General features: G+C 38.7%; 2 protein-coding genes across 12 annotated transcripts in view; one reads left to right on the top strand and one right to left on the bottom strand.

Annotated features, from left to right (window-relative positions):
- Window positions 1-21,405, bottom strand: part of LOC127064306 (segmentation protein cap'n'collar) — an 83,854-nt gene that overhangs the window by 16,200 nt on the left and 46,249 nt on the right. For 9 of the 10 annotated variants that reach the window (XM_050995211.1, XM_050995206.1, XM_050995209.1 and 6 more), the window contains 4 exons: window positions 20,038-20,348; window positions 19,359-19,610; window positions 8,275-8,509; window positions 7,913-8,137 (listed from right to left, as the gene is read on the bottom strand). In XM_050995211.1, coding sequence (XP_050851168.1) covers window positions 7,913-8,137; window positions 8,275-8,509; window positions 19,359-19,610; window positions 20,038-20,348 — 1,023 coding nt within the window. The remainder of the gene's footprint in view (window positions 1-7,912; window positions 8,138-8,274; window positions 8,510-19,358; window positions 19,611-20,037; window positions 20,349-21,405) is intronic. The other variant, XM_050995207.1, reaches the window with a different exon arrangement.
- On the top strand, window positions 3,698-7,685 carry LOC127064309 (ATP-dependent RNA helicase vasa). Of its 2 annotated transcripts, none has more exons than XM_050995221.1 (4): window positions 3,698-4,028; window positions 4,820-4,884; window positions 4,977-6,914; window positions 7,011-7,685. In XM_050995221.1, exons 2-4 carry the CDS (start codon window positions 4,828-4,830, stop codon window positions 7,086-7,088), a joined length of 2,073 nt encoding a protein of 690 aa, XP_050851178.1. In that variant the 5' UTR covers window positions 3,698-4,028; window positions 4,820-4,827; the 3' UTR covers window positions 7,089-7,685. The 2 variants fall into 2 exon arrangements, with proteins under 2 accessions (XP_050851178.1, XP_050851179.1); XM_050995222.1 differs by lacking the exon at window positions 3,698-4,028 and adding an exon at window positions 4,278-4,519.

The raw sequence follows: 21,405 nt of genomic DNA, 5'->3' as shown, positions 1-21,405 counted from the left end.
TCAGGTAATTTGAATGCGATTACTCGCAGAAGAGAGAACGTTTGTTCGTATTCAATGAAATTAAATACTGATTGGGGCGCATGTGTTACGTATGTGCGTGTATGCACGCGCGTGCACACTGCACCTACACATCTACACACGGGCGCCTGTATCTATGTGTGCATGATTGATCGATTTGTTTTTTGTGGTCGAAATGCGCTCATAATCGCATTCGTATGCACATCAACTTAAGAGTTTGACTCATTGAATGTTCCACCTCCCATCTACCTTTCTCTCTCTCTCTCTCTCTCTCTCTCTCTCTCTCTCTCTCTCTCTCTCTCTCTCTCTCTCTCTCTCTTTCCTGCATATAAACAACAAATCAAAAACCAATACGTCATCGATGAACGAGCTTACCGTTGATATGACTGAAAGCCTTTGAAATATCGAGTCCCATGAGACGAGACGAGATGAGATAAGATCAGTTCAAGAAATAAATGATTCTTTATCTGTTTCTCTTGATTTCATTTATTTCCACTTGCTATTATTCTTCTCTTATATTTTTGCTTTGCACGAGCACTAACGAGTGGAAAAATAAAAAAGAGAAAGAAAAGAAACAATTTTTCTTCTCGTGTAAGAAGAATGAAAACAAAAAAAAAATATATACGATCGACAGTCGAAAGTCGTCCGACAAGACTAAACCAAGAAAAGTCGTCGAATCATTGTTAAACGTGTCATGAATATTCACGATCACCACCTTCTTAGCCTTTGTTGTTTTAGCGACATCGTTAATCGAATCGAGCAACCGATCGTTGCACGAATTTCTTTATGAAGAATCTGAAATTTACAATTACAATCATGTATTGTATGTATCGAATGTTTTGTGTATTTCTTAGATTTTTTGACGCGATATAAATCGTCGATCTCTCGACCAAAAAAAGGATTAAACTTTAGATACCAAAATCAGTGATGATGACATTGAAATCGTCGTCGTCGTCGTCATCGTGTCGTTTCTGTAGTGACGTTTAATCGCGTGAATTTTCTACGGGACCTCGTGCTCGCGAAGCGAACGTGATATTCGTCGAATTATAAAGCAAGATAATATATAAACTTCAAGTGTTAACGTTTCTATAAATCCTTCTAAGTCGATGAAAGGATTTCTGTTTATTATTCTATGCCTGGTTATCTCCATCGAAAGGGTAAAGCAAAAAAATAAAATAAAAAATAAAAAAAGAAAATAAGAACCTCCTTTTCATTTTTTGAAGAGGAAGTACACTCGAAAAAAAATCGTGGAGTGATCGAAAAGTCTTCCTCTCGAGATTTGTTCGAGGAAATGTGGAGGAGTTTCGAAGTCGATATAAATTTTTTTTAAATTTCCCGCGCCGCTCTTTCGACACCATTTACAATTTCAAATTTACCCGCGTAAAAATGAATACATAAGTGGATACACAATAAGTTCTTTTTTGTTTTATATATATATACTTTCAAAGTATATATATATATATATACTTTGAAATATATAGTACCTGATCATCGATCTTACGTAAACGTCCATCGTGCGTTCACCAACAATGAAAGCGTCAAATTTCAAGGAGATCAAGTAAATGTCTCGACACAAACGTCACAAAAGGAAAAATCAAAGACGAAACGTTACTGAAAACCGATCCTATCGTTCCTATCCGCGGCCGTGGCGAAACTAACATAAGCTTTTCTTCTTCCTCTTTTCTTCTCCTTATTCATCGCTCGGCGACTTACCTACACGAGCTTCCACACATTCGTAGCACCTATACATACGTATCTAGATAGAAGACGGCCCGTGCAAGCGGACACATATTCTCTTCTTCGTCAGTGGATCATTACGAATTTCTCGGTACGAGCCGAGCCAACTGATAAGAGAACTGCGATCGTTGCGAGACAACGATGACGACGACGACGAAGACGACGACGACGACGACCGGTTAACTTTGACCACCGTAAGCAACGTTATTAACTCTATCGATTTTCATTTATTTTCGTAACTTTTATTATACCTAGTCTTTTTCATTATTATATTTTCTTTTCTTTTTTTTTTTTTTTTTCTTTAAAAATTTGTTCTCCCTCTTACGTATGTTTGATCTTCCACGAAGAAAAAAAAAAAATGCAGATGGCTAACAATTTTTCTGTCTCGTTTATTGTCTCCTTGAATATCCTTAACCATTTCTTTAACACGCTTATACAACTTGATTTAGTACTCGAGAGAGACAGAGACAGAGACAGAAAGAAAGGAGAAAGAATTTCTTAAGGACTAAACAAGACGTCGTAAAAATCTATTCATTATAGAGTCTAACTGTTATTGACCTACCACGTGTTCCATGAGGAGTCTTTTCTTTAAAGCTTTCTTTTTCTTTTTTTTTTCTTTCTTTCTTTCTTTCTTTCTTTCTTTCTTTCTTTCTTTTTACGATGTATAAAGAATAGTCTGATATGGTCCAGAAATCAATCGTATCTGTTTATGATTATCTAAAACTCGTTTGTACGAATTCGTATCAGATCGTATCATTTTGTGTATACCTTTAAAATCACGTAGCCGATAAGTATATTAACTTTGAACAAATTTGAAGTATTTCTGATACTTGATACTTTCTACGATCCAGAAGAGATTAAAAGAATATTCGTTTAAACTTAGATAACTATATACATGGATGCAGTATCGTTTCTTCACGCATAACCTCAAAGATAAGATATATATTTCTGCGGTAAGAGAAGTACTTCCTTTATTTATTTTTAACAAAGGCGTATGCTCAAAGTTAATGCAATATGTGTATTAAATCTGCGATCACGTTTACAAACGCTTTTTAGAATTTTTAATATAACGATAGTTTCGTATAAATGCGCTGCCTTCTTTACCGATTGTACATTCCTGAAAAAAAAAAGAGAAAAAAAAAGGAAAAAAAAAAGAAATAAACAAACAAACAAAACAACTCGTAAAATCTTGTGCGTTCATAAAAGTACGAAGTGACTTAGCACTTATAGATTATTATCAACGTTACGTTGCAAAAGCTGTAATATAGAATAGCACTTATTGACGTTTATTACTTCGAAATACACGACTCGGTATATGTCGAATCTAGAAAAATTTAAATGTCGTCATTAACTTATGCAATAGCCAACTTTTTTCGTCCTTTTGACTTGCATCGTTTGAATACATATATATTCAACACAAATATATGCACACAACATGAATCATGACGAGTCCCGAGTGTAATATCGAAAACAAGTTTGAAGCTATACTTAAATTACATTGTAGGATATATCGCGCGATGGACGTTTTACTTATTAGATTGAAAAAACAAAAAAGAAAAAAAATATTAATTAACTCGATTTTCAAAGTATAAACGAAAACAATACGCTTAGTTATATCAACAATAAGCAAGATTACACGAGGAAAAAAAGAAAAAGCTTACGAGGTTATCTGGATTGAATGAGCTCATCACAAAATCTGAGACCTATTTTTTTCCTGTATCTTGTTACTTATCCTACTTATATTCTACATTGTTTAAAAATTTTATCAAAGGATAACCGTGAGAGAGTAACGCTATTAGAGCAAAATGAAGCTTAAACCAATTCTACGACAGTAACGTGATTGCAAATAAATTATTATATAATATAAATTATTCCATAAAAAAAAAATATATATATATGTAATGTATGTATACATATATATATATGGGTTCTCGTGCAGGTAGCTACGCGACTGTGAAAAAATGAAGGCGCAATGCGTACAACGCACGCGTATTGAGTTCTCGTGAGAAGACGCTGAGCGCTGATTGGTCGAGAAGTGTTCTCCTTGAAGTTGATCGAGAAGCGCAGTGCGATCTGCGCATTTCATCGTATACTTTGTTAGACGTATGTCTCGCGCTGGTTGAGTTGTGTTCAATTACAGTCTCCAACGATCTGTTTTGAGAGTTGTTCTACGTTCAATGAAAAGAATCATTCGTTTCGATTGTTCGAAGAAAGACTGATATAACGATATCTCTTCACTTGGCAACGCATCGAAAATTGAACATTTTGATTGTGTGAGTATTGTGACAATCAGAAATCGTGCGATGTCAAATCGGCCATCTTTACCGGTATAGGCGCGAGACTTTATATTTTCTTTGACATAAATACACGTGTTTGAATGAATTTTAATCGTACAAGTGTTTCTTATCGTTTCTACATCGACTTTATATTCGATGCCATACGATCGATCGAGCAACATCGACGCAAGGGACATGTGAACAATGCGACTGCGTCGTAGAAAAAGTTTTGTATCTGCAATGTCTCTTGAAAATCAAATTTTTTATCTATTTTTTTTTGTTCCTTTGTATAATTCATTACTACGTGACTCGGAGCAAAATTATCGTTTTAATTTTCTAAGGAAAAATTGATTTACTATTTTGACATACGGAAACTGTGTTAATCTCGTCGTTTAGTCGATGGAATATTTTGCTATGCTTGTTTCAAAGCACTTCAATTCTTTCAAGGATAATAGATATATATATATCTATATCTATTAGTCAAGGGCGTCAGTGTTTTGTTTTGTTTTTTCTATTGTTTTTATAGAAAGTGATCCTTTCGTCTTTCTTTTGACCTGTCAGGATCAAAAAAATTATCATTAAGTACCTTATAAATATATTCGACAATACTCGAATATTTTATATTATTTATTCCATATTTACGAATACGTATGTTTATATTTTCATCATTGTTTATTTCGAAGTTTGAGAAAATAATAATATTTCATTAATATATTGTGTTATATGTATGGGTAAACCTTATCTTTTATATATATATATATAAATATATATATAAATTAATTTTACAGATAACAAAATGATTCATAATTGGGATAACGAAAATGATTACTCTGAACCTGTAGACATATCTTCTGTGAGTAGATTTTATCTCTGATTAATATTAAAACCATAATAGATATACTTGCAACGTATCGCTTACTAATCGATATATTCATTTTTCAATAGTTTGAAGCTGATGGTGGTCGAGGTTATGGAAGAGGACGTGGTTTTATATTACAAAATAACAATGATACGTATAATGATAATTACGGATACAGTGATAACAAAGCTTCAGATTCTGACAATTTAAGAAATAGCAGAGGTGGTGGAAGGGGTCGTAATGGTCGAGGTGGAGGAGGGCATGGAAAAGGCGTTAGAGGAGGATATCGAAATGAAACTGGTGGAGGAGATAATAGTTACGGATATGACGAGAATGATCTTAGTAGATCGAAAAAAGATAATAATGGTTATGAAAATGATAACAAAGACGAAGATTGGCACGAAAATGACGAAAAAGATGACAAAGGTTTTAAAGGAGGAAAAGCTAGAGGGGAAAATAGAGGAGGCGGTAGAAATCATAAAAATGCAGCCAATAACGATGGAGATAACGGGTTGGATTGTAATGAAGATCATGAAAATGAGAGAGGTGGACGAAGTAATAATAAAGGAAATAGAGGTGGTCGTGGTAGAGGACGTGGTGGTGGTGGCAGAGGTGGTAATAAGGAAGGAGATGAAGATGGTAAAGAAAAGCCAAAGACAGAAATCTATATACCACCCGATGTATCTACGGATGAAAAATCTTTGTTCGAAAATGGTGTTGAACAAGGCATTAACTTCAAAAAATATGATCAGATTGAGGTATGTGTAAGCGGAGAGAATGTACCGCAATGGATAGAATCTTTTGAGGATGCTGGTCTAAGAAAATATATTTTAAGTAATATACAAAAATCTAAATACACTAAACCAACGCCTGTGCAAAAATATGCATTACCTATTATAATGAGCGGTCGAGATATGATGGCTTGCGCACAAACAGGTTCTGGAAAAACTGCAGCGTTTGTTGTTCCAATCGTAAATACTCTATTGGAATCACCCAGAGAAAATTTTTCGAGTTCTACTTGCGCTCCACAAGTCATTATAGTTTCCCCGACCCGAGAATTAACGATACAAATATACGAACAAGTTCTAAAATTTTCAGCTGGCACCATTTTGAAAACTGTTGTTGCGTACGGTGGAACTTCCGTCTCGCATCAAGGAAGCAGAGTTTCTGCTGGTTGCGATATCATCGTAGCTACACCAGGAAGGTTATTAGATTTTCTTCAAAGAGGACGTATTACGTTAACGTCTATACGCTTTCTTGTTTTGGATGAAGCAGATCGTATGTTGGACATGGGTTTTTTACCCGACGTTGAAAAAATTGTGGATCACGAAACGATGGTTCCTACGGGAGAAAGGCAAACGCTTATGTTTTCGGCCACGTTTCCAGACGAGATACAACGATTGGCTTCACGATTTTTAAAAGATTACTTATTCGTAGCAGTAGGTATAGTGGGCGGTGCATGTTCGGACGTAGAACAAAAATTTTATGAAGTTACAAAATATAAAAAGCGAGAGATGTTGAAGGAACTCATGGAGAAAGAAACTGTGAGTGGTACGCAACAGGGTACTTTGGTTTTCGTGGAGATGAAAAGAACGGCCGACTTTATCGCCGCCTTTCTGTCGGAAAATAATTATCCGACAACGAGTATTCACGGCGATAGATTACAAAGAGAAAGGGAAGAAGCTTTAAAAGATTTTCGAAGTGGCAGAATGTCTGTATTGGTTGCAACGGCAGTTGCGGCGCGTGGTTTGGACATACGAAATGTTGCTCACGTTATAAATTATGATTTGCCAAAGGGAATCGACGAGTACGTTCATAGAATTGGTCGTACTGGTCGTGTGGGTAATCGTGGAAGGGCTACGTCTTTCTTCGACCCGGACATTGACGCACCGTTGCTTTCTGATCTTGTAAAAATTTTGAAGCAAGCAGATCAACCTATACCAGACTGGTTGTTACACGGAGGAGACAACAGATCTTTAGCACCTGGAAAATCAAAACAATTTGGCGGCGAAGATATTCGTAACGTAAGTGTACATCGTACAATGTTTGTGTGTTAGTTGTAATAACGATAGCAATCGTATTACATATTTTGATTAATTATGTAATCGTATCAATTACAGTTCGAGGACGAAGGTAGCGGAGTGCCTTACGGTGAAGAAGCGTACAACCCTGTATTGGAACCAGAAGAAGAATGGTAAAAGAGAACAGTACTACGTACTTTAAGGGAAGATCTGACCAAAGGCGTTATGTATAAAGTAGATTTCTCTTAAAATTTAGTTTTACAAACGCGCACGTACCCCTTCTTCCCTTCTCGTCTCTATTATTTAAGAGAGCTTTACAAGATTGTGACTTTCATTTTCAAATAATCGTGATTATTTTAGCCTTATTTCTTTATGTTATATTAATATTAGAAAATATTATCTTTTCCACGGTGATGTATAGACTGTCGCTTAAGTTCCTTTAACTATAGACGTATAATCATATTCTTCGGTAATGAAGAGATTTAAAATAAGTAAATCGTGATAATTTTGTTTTCCTACTTTCTTACTTATGAATTAACAAGCGAAAATAAGCGGGACATACATTCCAAGAATATCTCGCGACGGGTATTATTATTACCATTGACCGTACAAACGTTAGATTTAAGAAGCAATTGTTACGTGGAGAAAAAACTTAATATAAGAAAGATAGGCTTATTTTAAGTGGTATTACGTTGTCTTATAAGGTTTTTATACATTTCTTTTTATAATAAAATTAAAAAAGATGAGACGAAGAATATACCGTTAAAAAAGAAACTTCCTTTGATTCTGTACTTCCGTATCGAGATATACATATATGTATATACGATAAATATATATATACATATATATATGTACGTTAATATGTATATACATGTATACGACAGACATATACTTAAGTCCTTAGACGATAAATGATGATGATGATGATAATGATATAATAATAATTAATAATAATAAATCTGTTGACGAGGAAAACAAAGGCTGTAAACTCTCCTACTTACCATCGTTCATAGCCATATCCATCAGATGCAAATCCTCGTCATTGAGAAGAGACGAAAGAAAACCGTCAGTGGTTTGATTTATCGAGTCTGACGTTGGTGCATGATAATACATCATATCGCTAGGCTCAGATTTGTAAGCAGCACCACTTTCCGCACCCATTGGTTCGCTACTGTTCGTTAAATTCATCGAAGTTGCAACGGCTGATCCAAGATTCGACGAGCCACCTAGAATAGTGAGCAGTTTAGTTCAGATAAAGAAATGTTCGAAATAGAATGACTTTATTTTGGATTCTTACAAAGGTCGGATATTTTTATTCAACTTTTATTTAAATTCAAATGGTTTGTCCCTTTTTAATACTCACCTACATTGTGGTAAGGACCCGTCGAGTTAAGATCCCCAACTGGTGGTGCCAAAGTGGCATTGTGAAGTAGGACATTACGTTGTGCTTCGTAGTGGCTATGACTTATACCGTGTCCTGGGTATCCAGGATGCGATGGATGCGCAAAATGATCCGGAGCACCGGGAAGAGATAATAACGATGCCAAATCCTGCCACCGCTGCTCCATGCTCATTGCACGCACGAACGGCATGCGGCCCTGAAAAAAAATTATCTCATTAGAAATTTGTAATACACCATTATCTCCGATCCTTGCTGAATCATTTCTTTATTCGTTAATATATTCTTTTATTCATAATAACGATATTTGCTCGTTTATATATATATATATATATATACATACGATATACATACACCGGTGCTTCTCATATAAGAAACTAAAAATTTTTTTCTTTAAAAAGAGCTCGTTCAAGAGTTCAGTTAATCGGTCACATTTATCAGCTAGTAATTAACGTTTATTTTCCGTTAAATAGTATGGAACAGAGAGTAGAATATTTACAGTGATAGTAAAAAAACTCGCGATATGCGCTAACTTCGGGGTCATCCAATTAACACTAAGATCCCGTAAAGTCGAACTAATGTGCGTTGAAATAAATGAATTTGCCAATTCATCGTACGAATAAATGTGACGAATTTTAGAGGATCGATCGATTTTTGCGAAATTCCAAGACGCGAAAAGCGTGTCACGTTCGGCACGGTATTATTGTCGAACGATGATACATCCAGCGATTATATGTCTGGCAAGGAATCTAAGGCCATCGTACCTGTCAAATGTCAAGCAGATAAGACGCATGGATTTCTACGACGGTAGAAACCCCGCTGATCATGTAGGCGTTGGTCGCACGATGGAAGGGAACGTTAGGGTAAAGGATATTAATAGTGATAGGCACTGTGTGCGTACATATACATATATATATACACACATATATATAGATATATGTGTGTAACATATGTGTGTTCCAAGTGTACCCCCTCTTTCCTTTTTTCTTGGGAACGTATGTCAATCACGATTTTACGTCGCCCGGCACGAAGAAATATGATCTCGATTTTTGTCACGGGAATAGGGATAAAGGGGTAGCGGAGGAGGAGGGTCGAGGGGTGGAATAAAAGTTTTATAAATTATGGTAGACTCGCTATTCTTTTTAGGACATGGAAAAAAAGAAAACAAAAGATAAGAAAAAAGCGACAGAAATACGATCTAGAAAATTGTAAAACAAAATGGTACAGTAAAGAAGATTTAATCGAAGAGATCGATTTAAACGACAAAGTAAAAGAAATCTGTAAGCAAGAAGACTCTCGATAGGTTCACGAAGCGATCGTAAAGGCATAGAGAATTTGCAGTTTTTAAAGGAGAAATGGTCAGTGCCGGACCATGTTCTCGGTCGAACGTGGCCGACGGTACTTAATGCACCCAGGTATTGTCGCTAATGCGCGAAGAAGCGCAAGAAGAAGAAGAAGATGAATAGGGAAGCTATGCGCTTGGTTCTCCTCTCTCGGTGCGCACCGGTCGTTGGATCGCTGTTGTACGGGCGCATCAATCAGTCGTCGGTGCAATCTGTCGAGCGCGACGCCTTTAAGGCGATTCTCGCTTGTCAGCGCATCTGCCGCGGCGTCTCGTCTGTAGGCCGCGAAATGTAGGACGGGAGACGTTTGTTCCATGCCGACTATTCGATTTGTCCTACAGCGTTTCTAATGGCTTTACCTTCGCGGCCTGATTATATCGGAAAGGAGAGAAAAAGAAAATAGACGGTAAGTTTCGGCAAATACGACGAAATAAATTTCTTTTCTTCTCTTTTTTCTTTTCTCCTTTTTTTTTTTTTTTTCTTTAAGTTATTGTCGTTTAGAAGAAAATCTTTTTTATCAGATACATTTGATATTACGTTATTATACTGTATAATGTTTATAGAGTAATAGCGTATCTCCTGCGATTTAACAAGAACATTTACGATCGATGAAAAACTCGTGACTCTTTTTTTCTACCAATTAGGAATGAAACCGATTATGTTAATTTATACTTGTCAATCTTCTACAGTTCATAACGTAAGAATTACACAGTTCTTCGGAGTAATCGACGAACTCTGTAAATCTCGCAAGGTTTCTAATAATTTAATAACTCGAACGGATTCGACGGATACGGAACATGCAACAGTCTTCGGACACAGAGAGAAAGATCTTACGTACACCAGACACATACACACACACACACACACACACACACACACACACACACAGAGAGTGAAAGAGCGAGAGAAAGAGAAGTGGAGGGACGAAGATCGAACGCATACCTCGGCTACTGGTACTTATGATTTATGTTGCAGCGTAATATATACGGCCGTGTAGTCGTGTGTACTTACATGCGCGATATCGCTAGGTAGACGTACGCGATCTCGTCAGCGAGAAAATCTGCAAAGCCGCGAGGAAAGATATCTCCTCACTAGCAGATGTTTGAAACGCGCACACTGTCGAGGACCCATCGAGCTTACTTCCTCAAGTTCTCTCTTTCTCTCCTACGTTTCTTAAATAATATCTTAATCACTGGTTATTCTTGGAAAATCTCTTTTGCAAAGATCTCCGAGATTCTTTCGAAAATTCTATTTTTCCTCTATTTCATTCTATTATCTCGTTTTCTCCTTCTGTTTATCATACTTTCGTGAGCGTAGGTTACAATCGAAGGGGATCCTATCGGAGTCTCTTTGAGGATGATCAATCGACCGCCTGACACCTGCCATCGTCCTTTAACCTGGCATCTACAACGACAACGACGACGACTACGATGACTACGACTACGACTACGACGACTATGAGGACGACGATGGTGTTCTTCGATCGAGTCCACCTTTCACCTCGGAGCTCGGTGTGTCCACCGTGTTTTCGTACGTGACTGCTGGTCAAAGCTCGTTTCCGTCCAGAAAGTTGTGAATGAAAATATTGATGAACCCGCGTGCGAGACTTTGCGTTCCCTTCGCGTTCCATAGCACCGAGCAAAAATATTTTCGTGCGTACCTCTTCCCGTCACGGGATAAACGCGACAGCACGCGTTTCTAACTTTTTATATTCGTAAAAGGTAACCACGTCTTACGACCATCTCATCTTCTATATAGTTTAGATGGGAACGCGGAGACACGGCGTTTCTTTCTTTTAATTCGCTCGCGACCTCAATGATAGCGCTTGCTCGTCGTACACGCCGACGGAAATTCGTTTCGCACATCCTAGACGTCCCGCGTAAGGTAGGCGCATTATGCATTTCACAGTGCATAAGTCCTGCAGCTGCCTCGGAATCCCGTCGCGTTTCTCGACTCTTCGCGAAAATTGCTCGACAGAATTCATAGCCGTGCGATCTAAAAGGAAAGGAAAGGAAAGGAAAGAAGGAAAAAAAGGAAAAAAGAGAGAGAGAGAGAGAGAGAGAAAAGAAAAAAAGAAAGAACAAAAAACAAGAAGTGAAGTCCGTACTGTGGCGTTTCGTGATAAATAAGACAAAATTTTCTTCATACTTTGTTAACTTCGTTGGATATTATTATCACGTATATTCTTTTAAGGAGAGGGACGAATGGAGGGCGAGAAGAAGGGAGGAGAGAGAGAGAGAGAGAGAGAGAGAGAGAGAGGGGGAATCGTGCGTAATACAAAAAACTGTAATTTCTTTGGTAAAAGTCGGTTATTCGGTCGAAACAATCGATAATAGTTAAGTGCTGACTGAAGGAAAGAGCTAAATAGCGTTATCGACAAAACGTTAAGCAATTAAGTGTTGCACGACTTAACGATACACCGACCGTCGGGAAGCCATGTGTATTACTCACGGGCCCGCCGGTATACTCTCATGGCTAATGGGCCACGATATTAATTATGATTCATTTAGATAGTCATCGGATTAATGCATGCTCGCATGGGTTACTGCAGCGACGAGCTCGCGCCAAGACGACCACCGAGTATCGCCGCTACAAGTGCATCCTAATGTCCGACCTCTTCTTCTCTTCCTCTCTCTTCTTTCTTTCTTTCTCTCTCTCTCTCTCTCTCTCTCTCTCTCTCTCTCTCTCTCTCTTATTTCCATATTACGTATCTCGTTTCTCTTATTAATTTTGTCTCCCAAGACTCTCGAGCTCCTTTGCTCTCTCACGATCTCTTCGTCTTTCTATTTCTTTACCCTTATCCATTTCTCTTCTTCTTCTTCTTCTTCTTCGTTCCAACAATCTTTCTTTCTTTCTATTTCTCTGTCTCTCTTTCTTTTTCTGTTTTTCTTATTTCATCCACCCCATTTTCCCTCCACACGAAGCCTTAACGCAATGTTGTCCGTAAATATTGTGGGAAGTTCAAGGATATTTCGAGGGCCCTGCTTCGAAGCTCAAGGTTCTAAGCAAATATCCAAGTACTACGGCAAATAAAACGCGCTACCGTCCACGGTCTAGCAAATCTTTGCATTGTACGTATGCGAGAATATGCGGAGGATAGATAGATCCGTATAGCGTGGCCAAAGGTCGAACAAGTGCTTTTCGATTTCTCCGTTCGAAAGACGGAGTTTCTAAATAAGTATTCCTTACTCTTCTTGTTAAACATCGCTGTAAACGTTTCGATCGTTTGGTAATGGAAGAAACAACCTTCGAATTCTTTTTTTTTCTTTTTCACGTTGATCCTTTTTAAAAGTCTTTAAGTGTAATCGTTCCTTCACCGATTATTTCTATGATTATTCAAACAAGATTTCGAAGAAATACAATTTACACTTAATTTTCGATTCGAGTGGATCGTTTAAATCATATTACTTCTAAATATATCTAGTTTGGTATATAGATTGACCTTGTAAGCGAAGTTTGCGTACCGATGACGAAGCGCAAACGTTAATATTTTCTTTGGTGCTTAACCCTTTGGAACGATATAGGAGGAGATCGGTAGAAAACGGACATTCATCGATTTCGTTCAAAAGCACGAACACGTCTTCCTCGTTTCGTTCATCGGTGTTGTGCAATAACAAGACGATTAAGAATAATACAAATTGTAGCCTTTCGACAAAAAGAAATTGTCGAAATGTCGGTCGTTAGGTGTTTGAATAAATTGGACGCAATTTTATTTTAAACTCGGAGAAGTCCCGAAGCGACGTTTAGAGGACGTTTAATCTTGGTCGAGGTAGATGGCTAATAATCGCGTAAAAATGTCGAATTACGCGGTTAATAATTTCGATGATGAACCGAAGTTTCATACAAGGTCACGAGTAGTAAACGAATCTACGCCATCGTAAATCCAATTTGATTTCTATTACACTAAGTCGAAAATTGTGTCGACGAGAACAAAGTCTCGTTTATGTCGTGAGAACAATTTCATGCTCGAGAATATGCTCCCGTGATATCCGTCCTAAGTGCAGACCCAAATGAAAGATTGCACGCGTGTTACACGTATGAGCCATAATTTCCGTCGCTTTCATCTTCGGCTTGACATCAGGGCGCAAGGCCGTTTATTTCGCAAGTACGCTGGTAGACTTCTACGCGAAGTCTTCATCTTGTCGTCGTCTTCGTCGTAGTCTTCTTTGTCGTCGTCGTCGTCGTCGTCGTTTTAACGCGTTATTCGTCATCAATCTCGAGATTGGAATCGACTTTCCTCACATCTTTATCAATTACACAATGATTATTATATAATTGTTATACATCGCGAGGAGATTCGATTAGACGTACCGCATAAATTCTAACATCTGACCGACGAGAAAATCTCGCTAATTAACTGGCTGTTCTTCGAAAGCCGTCTTCGCTTTAATATCATGGAGAATATATGTACATACGTAAGATATTACATGTATTTAGATATGTGTGTCGATTGTATTATATAGAAAAATATCTCCAATTTAGAAAATATCCAAAAATCAAGACGCGGGTATTACCTCGTTCCACGTGGCGACGTTAAAAAATGTCTAGTAGACCTAAGCCCTCAAATTAAAGGACGACAAATTGGATAACGACACTTAAGAACTGACCAGGGTTTGCATTCTTTCGAAAGATAATCCTAACCGATTTCAAAAGGTTTGCGTCCACTTATTTACGACTCGAATCCCTAGGAAGTCTTTTTCTTCGTCAAAACAAGGGACCCTGTTGGACAGGCTCTTAAGATTTCTAGCATGACAAACATAAGGATTCGTTTAACTTGAAATCTAAGAAAGTATTACCTACTGGACTATTCTGAAGTATTCTACGAAAAATCAATCTGATAATCTTTCGAGATCGATAGGAAGCTACAGCTTTTAGCGATCTACTTTATGCGAAATTACTTTGAAAAGGGATAAAGAAAGAAACAGACAGAGACAAAGAGAGATAGATAGATACATAGACAGAAAGAGAGAGAGAGAGAGAGAGAGAGAGAGAGAGAGGGAGGGAGAGAGAGGAAGAGAGAGAAAGAGAAGTTGTCATGTTAGGAAAAGAGGAAAAAAATGATCCGACGATACGTAAGAGCATATGCTCAGAGAATATAATAGGCCGTATTACGTACGCGTCGTCTTCGTATCTCTGCTATATACGGGTAACACGTAGCAATTACAGGTGACTGAGGTCAGTGTTAATACGACAGTCGCGTGAGAGAAGAGTTCCAAAAATGATATGGTTCGCGACTGGCGACATCGTGTTCTCTTGCGTAACTTTAGTTGTCGTAGTCTATCTTTCTTTCTCTCTCTTTCCATCTCTACTTGTATCTCGTTGTACAATACGCACGACATATCCTCCGTCCTAGGCAAAAGGTCTTCTACGGCTAGCGTAGTAGGAATATATTAATTTAGCCTGCTCATTACGTGTTGAGAGTCCTGCGCGGAGTACGCGGGTAGCAGCAAAGTATTAAAGTGCCCCACGGCCGTCGTAATGACGGCTCTTGCTAGTGTGCTCTCGTACACTCGGAATAAGAAGAAGAAATAAGGAGGGAGAGAAAGAGAGAGAGAAAGAGAAAGAAAGAGAGAGAGAGAGAGAGAGAGAGAGAGGGACAAGGTCGCGAGAACGTGTTCTATGCCGTATATGATCGTATTATGAAAGCGAATTTCAGTAGGGTGTCCAACCATTTGTGACGTTCGTTCAAATCTTTTTGTTTTATTCCAGTACTCGTTTAAAACTCAATGTTGTCAATTTTCTACTATATTCATTGAAACTACGTTGAAATTCATTTGTCGAGGCTAATAAAATAATAAGATCGATCGAATGTACCGTTTGCGCATTTGGTTATTTCATTCCTATAGGAAAATAAAGAAAATGTTACGATGTAACTTGTCGAGCATGGAAATGTGTGAAATATGACCTGATAAGGTCTATCTACCTGGAAAAGACTTTCGTCCAAAATCAGACTCCAACATTCCGAATTCGTTGCGCATTGCTGCTCGACGAAGTTCTGAGATTTAACGACGATCTGCTGCACTTCGTTCATGTGTGTCTTCGACGCAATCCAGAAAAAGTTTCTCTTTCGGCATATAACACGAAGAGAAAAGGATTCTGTCGGTCCGGAAACGTTCCGAAGCCGGAAAATAGATATCGCCGAATGAAAGAAGAAAAACTCAGCGACGGTCCTCTTCTTCAAGGTGTTTCCAAGTACGAGGAAGTACTCGACAGTACGCGTCGATTTAGAGAGGCGATCATTGCGCAAGGTAGACCTTACACTTTGGCACTTACATGTCGAGTTGATCGTTCGCAGTCGATCTTCGACGACGTTCACGTAATCCCAAGGTCCTTCGAGGGTTTCGCCAGTGAACTCACGTGAATTTTCAAAAGAAGAAGAAAGAAATAAAACGATGAACAAGAGATGAGTTCACTGTTTCACACGCTTCGTTACAAAAAAAAAAAAGTCAAATGTTACGAACTGTCATAAATTAAACGATAATAAAGAAAAAGGAATCCTTCGAGATCTCTAGAGAATATGATTTTTTCCACGGGACATCCTCCGACGTACACTTCGAAGCGCGTGTCGTCCGTGAGTGTTAGGAGACAAGCCGGGTACGCGAGATCGCGATCGTAGCTCGACGTAGAGGATCATGGTAGGGGTAGAGCACCTCTCCAATCGGCGCCCGTTTTCAACTGTGTTTTCTCCACGTGCATGCGAATCTCGCACACGTACGCGTTGCGTCACATCGCGCCGGAGACGCCGAGAGCTATCTCGGTAGGTCATTGTCACGATCATCGTTTTCTTCGTCTTTTTCTTCTTCCTCTACTTCTTCTCTCGCTTTTTATTCTTATTCCTACTATCCTTACTAAACTCGACTCGAATGGAAATCCGTGAATTCGTGGGGGGAAAAGAAGAAAAAGAAAACAAAACAAAAAAAGAAGAAAAGAAAATACAAATTACCTACGACTAACTTGCGATGGTCATTATTACATATTTTTTATATTGATTAATCTTTGATTAAGTCTATCGATCGGCACAAAAGATAAATTAATCTTCGTCGTAAATAAATAATCTCTGTCGTTTGCTTAAGAAACAATCGGCCGAGAGCGTACGAGCTTTCTCGCTCACTCACTATCTCAATCACTTTTCTATTATTATTCTTGCAAAAGTGTATTAGCCCTTAGCGAAAATTGTCTCGCGATCTCATATAAGTCAACGTGGCTATGCATAACCACGATAAAATTTGATTTGTATCGTATAAAACTCGTCGAACGGAACGAATGATGCTCGAGAATCGAGAACTCTTGTGTTCACATGGATCGGTGTTCGAGGAATCGTTCGCGATCGCGAGAAATAACGAGTGTATGACCTCGAGATACGATTTCTCAACAAAGTTCACGCTCGAAACTGCCTAGAAAAATTTAGTTTCAAGCATCTCGATCGAGTCCTGTCATTTGTTGAAGCATTTGTTAAAATTTAAATCGAATTCCATAGAAACTTTTTTTTGTGATCGTGCGCGTGCGCGTGCACGTACACACGCAGTGGATACGCACACGTACGAACGTACGCTTAACGTAGGAATTTGCTCTACGCTAGTTGTGAAAGCGTACCCACACGATTGTTTCAACGTGTCGAATACTACGTATTTGTCGAGCGAGGCGTATGGATTCGAAAAGTAGGATAAATTATTTCTTAAAACCGTTAGTATTTGTCCGATTAGAATTTCATTGATTATCTTAATTACGAAAGACCACGGCAAAAAGGTAAATTAGTGTTAGTTTCCACCGGTTCGTTTACCGTTCGATCGAACGAGTCTAATCTTCGCCGATTAGAAAACGAAAAATTCATGGAGAGTGAGGGCATGCCACTTGCGATGATACGGTCAAACACGATGAGCCGCGAAATCGCGTGTTTCGCGAGGTACGCATTAAAGATGCTGAATCAAGTAGCGGAGGAAGAGGAGAAGAACGAGAAGGAGGAAGAAGAGGAGGAGGAGGAGGAGGAGGAGGAGGAGGAGGAGGAGGAGGAGGAGGAGGAGAAGGAGGAGTCTTTCCATGACGAGTCATCGAATCGCACGATATCGCGGTTCGAACGTTAGACGCACCGAATAAGTAGTAATCATGATTGTCGAGAAGGTCATAAAAATACATTGCGTAATCGACAGCGACAATAACCCGAAGAAATGAAAGAGGAAGGGAAGGAGTTAGAAAAAGACAGATAGAAAGAGAGAGAAAGATAGAGAAAGATAGAGAGAGAGAGAGAAAGAGAGAGCCGGACTTGGCAACTGCAACCGGTAATGACGCCTCAGGATCGTTGTCCTGCTAAAGACCATTAACGTATAGTACCTATATACGTCGATGGGAGAGACGGACCGGATCGGTAGACTCGATACGAAGCGAGTCGAGGCTCGATAAAAGCTATAAAAATATTTGCCAATTCGAAAGGGACGCCTCGTAAGGTGCTCGAACTCACGATTTTCCGTTTTCCTATAGATACATAGTACATAAGTACACAGGTACGCGGAACACGAACTAGCTGTGTTAATGGACTGCCCTCTCTTAAAATCTACGCGAAAGCACTTTGTGCTTGTAATAAGATGGAGACGGGAGCGATAAAGGAGGTGGTGCCGGCGATCAGAGAAATCCTATTAGCATTGGTACATACGTTTTAACCCAAAGAAAATTAACGATCAAATTCATTTTCGTAGTATACCTATTTATTATTTCTTTTTTTCTTTTTTTCTTTTAAAGATCGGACTACGTACTTTTGTTTCTTTTATTATTAGATATAACTTGATTTGCTTTTTGTACGATCAAGAGAAAAGAGAGGTAACTAGATTCGGCGTAGGTGGAGATACATATTCGTTTCTTTTTTCTTTCTTTTCCTAAGTCGAGCGAGTTGCACCATAGCGTACATCGACTTACTCGTTACATTAAGATGCGGTTACGACGTGTAATTGTCGGGTACGCGTAGTTTGGCTTAGAGATCTCAAGAGAAACTGCATCGGTGCTTTCGCGGTCGACGCTGTAAATAAAGAGTGTCCCGTTTATGGACCGTAAACGCCGCTCTAACTACGCGTGCTTCTATGCGCGTGCTTTTACTCGCCGCGCTTATTCTTATCTCTCCTTCGTCGTCTGTTTCCTACTTCGTATATCACTGGTCCGCCTTGCCGCGGTATCGTCGTACCATCCTGAACCTCTCATTAAAGGATTTAAGAAAAAAAGAAAAAGATAAAAAAAAAACACAGAAAAGAAAAGAAAAGAAATAAACGAAACGAAAGAAAGAAATAAGAATGACAAAACCCCTAAGCGATTTTCCAAAGTAACGTCCCTTCGTTCCCATTTCCCTTGTTCCCTTTATCAAATCTTTTCGTCGCATTAAAACGTTATAAATTCCTTCACACCGGTTAATTACACCAGAGAATATGATTATAATAGTCGCCATAAACAGGCCATTAGATTGAAGATGATTCCTCGCTCTCGGTGATATTTAATCTTGTAATGGCCCTTCCAGGAAGTGCAATTAATTAAGATATTATTGCCGAGAAGCACGCGATGTTTACTGTTATTTATTTTTGTCTTTGTTTCCTTTCCCTTTCTTTTTTCTTGTCTTTTATACACACCTTTTTCGCAAACAAAAAATTAAATTTCCTGAAACTTCCGACTAATCAATGTCGATTAAAAAAATCTAATTGCGAAAAAAGTCGAAAGGACATTACGTACCTGGAACGAACGGTGGTGCGGATGATGGGGATGATGAAATTGCGGTGTGTGAATCATGTCGCCGGTCTCGGGATCCTCGCACCTGGATGACTTCGCGACCTCGACGTTACTCGAGCCGTTGACAGCAACGTCACCCTTCGCGCTCGTAAATTCCTTCGCTCCGTCTTCTTCTTCCTCTCCTTCTTCCTCTTCCTCTTTTTCCTTCTTTATCTCCTCTTCCACCTTTTCCTTCTTTATTTCGGACTTCGTTTCCTAGCGAACAATCCTCCGTGTCTCATAATATAATCGGAACAACGGTCGCTCGTTGTTGTCATCGTCGTCGAGCGAACGAACGATTATTAAACGCGGGAAATGACAATGAATAAATTTACAACACGTTTCACGTAAAATCTTTGAGATCGGAGTAAAGTGCTACGATGATCCCACGTTTCTCTCGTGTTAAGTGAAAGATAACGAATGAGGGTACAATAAAGAGATCAAAATGCGTTAAGAACGCGCTTCTTGATCGACGGTAGAGATTGTTTTTTTTTTTTCTTTTGTTTATCTAACCATTTATTTTATCGAGTCGATCACGAATAGAACGGTAGAACGTATATAATAATATATTAAAAAAAAAAGTAGATGCCAATGCGAAACGAATAAACGGAACGTTATAACGTTAAGATATATTTGTGAATACCTCGTCTTCTGGCTGAGCCTCATCGAGGCCAACGAGTTGAAGCGCCTCTTCGAGATTGAATCCGTCGGGTAGGCCGAGATCGTTGTCACCGAGAAGATCCTCTACGACGGCGCTTCCTAAAAGACTATCACTGAGTAACTCCGACGTGAAATCATCTTCAAGTCCCAAGGTTTCGCTAAGACCTAAAGAATCATCGGATAAGCCAGCCAAGGGATGATGATCCAAGCCAAAAGACTCTTCTCTGAGTAGATGATCGTCGTCCTCAGCGTCGCTATTTCCGTTCTGACTGCAGGAACTGAGAATATATTCCCCTGGAAACGCGTCAGTTTAACTATTAAATCGTTAATACCGTAAAAATAAGTGAAATTTTGATAATTTCGAAGCGTGTCGACGATTAGTTCTTTCCGTTGCCATATTTTAGACGTTGAACGAAATTATATCATATAATAGTGTATAATGGTAATCGAGTAATGAACATCGAGTGAGACAAACCTCATAACGTTTAGAGTTCTGTAATTGAGTTCTCATCGTTCTATCATTTCGAATACGTACGCACATGTCACATACATTAACGTTTTTCACTGAACGAGATTTCTTTAAAAGAAAAAAAGGAGAGAGAGAGAGAGAGACAGAGAGAAAAATGAAAAGAACACCATGAAAACTCGCGGATATGTTTGAAAAACAAAAAGAGAGAAAGAGAAAAAAAGAAAAGAACGGGTCGACGATGAATCGACGAAATAAAAAAAAGTGGACTCAACTCGAACGAAACGTTCCGTTTCGAAGCGAGGCACTCGAAAACTGACTGCGAGCGACGGACAGGTAAAATTTTTGGGGGAGGGTTAGGTGGAGGCCGTGGAAAAAACGTAACTAATTGAGGGACAAAAGGGGTGTTGTTGAAGATCCACCTGCTGCCTCGAACAACCCCCGAAATGTTCCCGCCCCACGGCCAATCGCGAGTCCCCATCTCTTCCCACTTCGTCCCTCACGCACACTCCGAAAGATGACCTGGAATGTCGTTCGTTCGAAAACGAATTTATCCATCGTTTCCGCGTTCTTTCCTCGTGATCGTAGAGCGATAATGTATAATAAAATATTATATATATATATATCAAACGTGAAAATTATCAAATAGTATCGCGTATCAAAAATCTCTCGGACATATATTTTCTCTTAATAAAATAAAACATAAGGTTAAACGTTTCAAAAGTTTATTTTTTCTAAGAACAAGAACGTTTTCTGACGAGCCTTGAAATTCTTGCGTCCCATTTCTTTTTCTTCTCTTTCTTTTTTCTTTTCTTTTTCTTTTTTTTTCTTTCCCCATCGACCGTCGGTCGATGTTATTAGAGATAATAATCTCATAAAATAATA

Source organism: Vespula vulgaris, chromosome 5, assembly GCF_905475345.1.
Source record: "Vespula vulgaris chromosome 5, iyVesVulg1.1, whole genome shotgun sequence".
NCBI lineage: Eukaryota > Metazoa > Arthropoda > Insecta > Hymenoptera > Vespidae > Vespula > Vespula vulgaris.
The sequence above is the reverse complement of the archived record's forward strand: the minus strand, read 5'-3'. Positions and strand labels throughout refer to the sequence as shown.